The following is a 5,000-nucleotide window of genomic DNA, read 5'->3' as shown; positions in this document are numbered from 1 at the left end:
ATTCATTAGCGAACGCGGATGCAAACAACGTCATCTCTCCACGGAACTTTCTGAAAAGTTTCGCATTGACGTTATTTGAAATGCAGTAATGTGATTGGACAATCGAACTGTTTACTGTCCATATTAGGAGTTTCCTTGGCGGGAATAAGGAGAAGGTTTGTTTTAATCTTGCCAAACACTGATCCGTGAAACAAATCCGTTGCGAACACTTTTTCAAGGTCACACAAAGTCGCTCTATTTCACCTTGTTTGCGTCTTATAATGTTGGCAAATTGAACTATAACTGGACTGGTTATAACGCCGTTGAATAAAACTATAGACAACAATCCTGGACAAAAAGAGTTGCAACTTTCCCACTTTTCGAAATTTTACATCATTACTTGAAAAGATGGCTGACTATACTCCCTGCCCCCACCCCACCGAACATGATGTTGTGAGGCAGAATCTCAAATAAGCCATTTTCGAAAGGGGAGGGAGGGGGGAGGGGGACCGAGGGAGCGGTAATGTTAAGATTTCATTCATGCAAAAAAAATGAATTACGCACAAAGAAGTTTGTTCAATAACACAGAATGAAAGATTCATTTCTGTATTCTAAAGTTCTCTTCGAAGTCTTAGGGACTGGATAAACGGGAAATGTTTGGCGTTTAAACATCAAACATTGTTTGGTGACTGAACATGCTGATGTTGAAGTGAGTGGCCAAACGGTTGAAACATGTTTGATCTAACTCAGGTCAAACTCCACAAGCAAAGAACTATGGGTCACAAATACTTAAAAAACACGTGGATACAAGCGGTTGAGCTAGCGTGGTACGCATGAACGCGCCAAACATGCTTGATACTGCTGGCCAAACGAACAAGACTTCGCCCATTAAACACCAGAACAAAAGAAATGTGTTAAGTTGTTTGATCGTCATCCAATTTTATCAAATACGACCAAACACGATCAAACAGCACCAAACAAGTTGGCCAAACAGTAAAATTGTTGGTCATCCAACAATGTTTGATGTTGTTTAAACACCAAACATTTCCCGTTTGGCCAGGCCCTAAGGCACGATTCACACGCCGTAATTTTCATGAGCCGAACTTAATACATTTAATCAAGTACATGAAAAGCTCGGCGTCTGAATCAATTAAGAACGGCCTTGCCGGGAATTTCGGCTTTAATACGGCCGCGAATTAGCTTGATTCAGACGTCGAACTTTTTACGTGCAGAACCATATTTTGCCTTCCACTTAAAAACCGCTGACAAAATGACTTGGAAATGGATTAGGAACGGCTATGAATCGGCCAATTAATTGAGTTCGACGTCTGAATCAAAAGGCGTACTTTTCTTAATTTGTGCCGGTCGAAACTCGAATTGAGTTCGGCTCATGAAAAGTACGGCGTCTGAATCGGGCCTTGGATTTCGTAATTTTCCGTGGCTATTTTACATCGGACTGAAAAGAAATGAAAAATATACCAAAAGTGCAGCACTATTTTTTTCACCTAGTCGAGAGTAGCCACGAATAACCTCGGCGCTTTGTAAGGGTGAGCGTAAGTAGTCCTAATCTTTGGATAGTGTTCGGAATTGCACGGCGGGGTTTCAATCGACAACGATGCCATACTGACCGACACCGATGCTTCTTCTTTGCATTCCGTATTGTTATCCTGAGAGATTTTTTAACCAATAATGAGGTCCAATTTTCATTCTACCTTACAGCGGAAGCCATATGTAGTCCTCAACTACCTATTTTGCTTCATGGCATGGCGTTGACCTCCGTCCTCATGTGGTCATTAGGGACCTTAAGCAAGAACAACGAAGACGGCTAGGAGAACGTCATATAACAACAGGTTTAATTAGCAAAAACAATAGTTCTGAACGCCCTGCACGTGCGTTTTAAATTTTGACACATTTCTTTGACGTTCTCGTCTTGACAAGGACAGGAAATGAGGTCATGTGGATGACGAGACCACCTGACAATGAATTTTGAATTTTCTCTCTAAATATCCACACCGTTCTCACCAATTTTATTCTTGGAATGTATACTCACATTTTCGAAGCCGCGCGACTTGGAGTAATCGCAAAATTATTACAATAACGGGAAATGATATTTTTGGACAACGTTCTCGTAGCCGTCGTGTTTGCTTAATAGGGAGTTTAAGCAAAGACGACGGCTACGGCAACAAAAACGTCAGTCCAAAATATTCGCGATTATTCCGTCTTGTTCACCTTGTACAGTACAGGCAAACTATCCTGTAACTGAATGGGTACGAGCGGTTTTAAAGTCAAAACAGAAAATGACTGTTTCATTGTTATATGCTCACCTTGTCGACAAAACCTGAATTCTGGTGATTTCACGTTGCTGTTTTGTGGAGTACGGCAGAGAAATGCACGGAAATTCGTTTTGCACGTGCAGCAGGTGTATTTTTCCTTTTTAACCAATAATATTCTTGCTTCGTGGCGTTGCCGTAGCCGTAGCCGTCGTCTTTGCTTAGGTCCCTAATTCGTCACCTTCGGCGAAAGCTTAACTCCAAAGGTACAACAGTATTTTTTCTCAAAACAATAAGCACTCCTTAAAACCATGCGCACGCCTGAATCGAATCTAGCAGCCATCAACACTACATCACTCTTCAATTTTCTATAGCACTTCCAGCACTCGTTCATTTTCCCCAACATAATTCTCGGTGTCGCTTTACGAAGACAGCACCTTTCTTTAATTTTGCTATCAAATAACAATAATTTACCATTAAGACTAGACACATTTAGCTAAAAGCTTAAGAAAGGAGAATTATTTCCTTGCTTCTCGTAGCGATGGCTGGTGTCCGTTAGGCGAGCGTTCAAAAGATTAAGAAATATTCATTAAAGCAAAAACGCTTTGGATTTAATTTACTTTGTTCGAAACACGTTGATGCACTCACTCTTTCATTCACCGCACAATTTCATTTACTATCACCGCGAATATCTTCACAAAATTGCTTGTTTAATGAACGACCGCCTTCTTCAAAAGTGTTGGGAAAATTTCTTCAATTTTCTCCCGTACAGGAACACCAGGTGCCGGTTGCTCGAAGCCTGGTTAGCGCTAAGAGGTATCAAAACAAACCTATCGGTTTCCACCACGGTATTTGATGCTGGTTAGCGCTAACCATGCCTCGAGCAACCCGGGCCAGAACGTCATTCAGCTCCCCAGCTACCCACGGCAAAGTTGTTTTAAGATACCGGCAGACCACTCTGTCGAACCTCATTGAATAAGGGAGTGGGGGGAGGAAGGGGGGGGGGGGGGAGGTGGGTCGTTTGAAAATAGCTCTCTTGTAGAAAGGTGTTGCTCCTGTTTCTGAGAAACATCGCAGATCCCAAACGTCTTCTTTAGTTTATTATGAGGGCCAATCACAGGGAAGAAGGTAATTGGTTCGAATCCCTTTCAGTAACTCGTTATACTTTATAATTTTCCTATCAGATAGGTCGAATCGAATTCTAAACCCGAAAACTGATCTGATGTATTTGAACCACAGATTTTCACACCAAACAAAAGGCTTTGTTGCCTACCACATAATCCCATCTTGTCTCCTTATCGAGTATCCGTCAACCAAAATTTTTTGCATTAAATTCAAACAACGAACGTTAATTTCGCAGCTGTTACTCAATGACGAGGTGACATGGTGTCGCCATTACAATTCGGCGATTTTTTTCACAGAATAAAAAAACATTTGAACGAAAAGGATCTCGAAATATGCCAAGCCGAAAAAATAAGATAACTCACTTAAAAATAACTCAGAGGTGGTAATGGTTTTCGAAATAGCTGGAAACGAGCCAAATATCATTCCCAACAATACATCAACCAGATGGTAGCCGATAAAAGCCCAGATAAATCGAAGGGGTCGGCCAAGACATCTTAGAAAAAATCTTTATTAAAAAGTATTGAACGATATTTTTCTTACTCTTGTTACTTTAATATTTAACATATATCAACCATCGCTTGTATTAAGAAGTATTAAAATATCAAAACATATAAAGCCGAAAATATAAATACATTTTAAAAAATACTATTCTTAAAAGATTTATTCGCAGTTTGCGGTTTCAGGGTGAATGCTCGTTGAAAACCACAACATACTTCTTACGACATTCGATTCGATCAAATTGAAAATTGTAACATCGCGGGAATTAATCCCTTGAGGTGACCAGAAACTTTATTTTCCTTACTAAGGAAATACTTGACAATTGCTTAATTCAGCACTACTCACATCAGAAAAATGTATGGACTCGTTTGATTACTTTTTAACACACAAAAAAGCAAAGAAAAAATTCTCAGCAGACTCGGGAATCGTTTACAAACATTACGTTCGTTGTCTCCAATAAAAAAGAAATTGTAACACAAACCTCACCTTTTTACGTTGAACAGATTGAAGCGAGCTCGCTAGTCCGGTGAAAATTCGAATTTTCATTTGCCCTCGGGTCAATGTTCTCGTATTTTTTTGGATCGAGATGCCGGTTTTGTGGGCCAGTTTTTCCCCTTGTTTCACCATAACACAACGCTTCTCAGTCGTTCGCTTGAAACTTGTCAGATAATAAACTGTCTGTCATCTGCAGACAGACACTTAGACACTTTTGCTATTGAAACGCAACTGAAAAAGGAGATTATGTTTACTCAAAGAGGTTTTCTGAATGACATTCATATAATTTCGCTTATCGGTATAATCAATCCTCAGCATGAGTTTGGAATGAACAGTGCTGTGCGAGATAAAAATATTCAAGCGGTTGGAAATCCGAAAACATCTGCTCTGAGCCGAAAAAACATGTTGCCAAGCGATGAGAATTACTGAGTGATCTGGAGAAATAAATCATTTAATTTGCTCGGCGCTTATCAGTAAAACAAATTGAAACATGGTGCTCAAAAAAACCCTAAATTTGGAAACCAATCAAATTCTAAAACCAAAAAACCACTTAAGAACAGACTGCGAGCGAAAGCCAATAAAATGCGACGTTCATTGCGAGCGATCTATCATCAGTTGAAAAGTAGAAATACT

The 5,000-nt window shown here is 39.9% G+C and overlaps 1 protein-coding gene across 5 annotated transcripts in view; it reads right to left on the bottom strand.

Moving 5' to 3' along the window:
- Positions 1–5,000, bottom strand: part of LOC138033879 (dual specificity tyrosine-phosphorylation-regulated kinase 4-like) — a 47,071-nt gene that overhangs the window by 20,848 nt on the left and 21,223 nt on the right. The window contains exon 1 of one of the 5 annotated variants that reach the window (XM_068881754.1): positions 4,359–4,724. The exons of the other annotated variants lie outside the window; for them this stretch is intronic. Coding sequence (XP_068737855.1) covers positions 4,359–4,499 — 141 coding nt within the window. The 5' untranslated portion in view covers positions 4,500–4,724. Of the gene's footprint in view, positions 1–4,358; positions 4,725–5,000 lie in introns of those variants that run through there. 5 annotated transcript variants of the gene reach the window in all.

This window comes from Montipora capricornis, chromosome 14, assembly GCF_036669925.1.
Source record: "Montipora capricornis isolate CH-2021 chromosome 14, ASM3666992v2, whole genome shotgun sequence".
NCBI classification, from domain to species: Eukaryota; Metazoa; Cnidaria; class Anthozoa; order Scleractinia; family Acroporidae; genus Montipora; species Montipora capricornis.
This window is presented reverse-complemented; position numbering and strand designations above follow the sequence as displayed.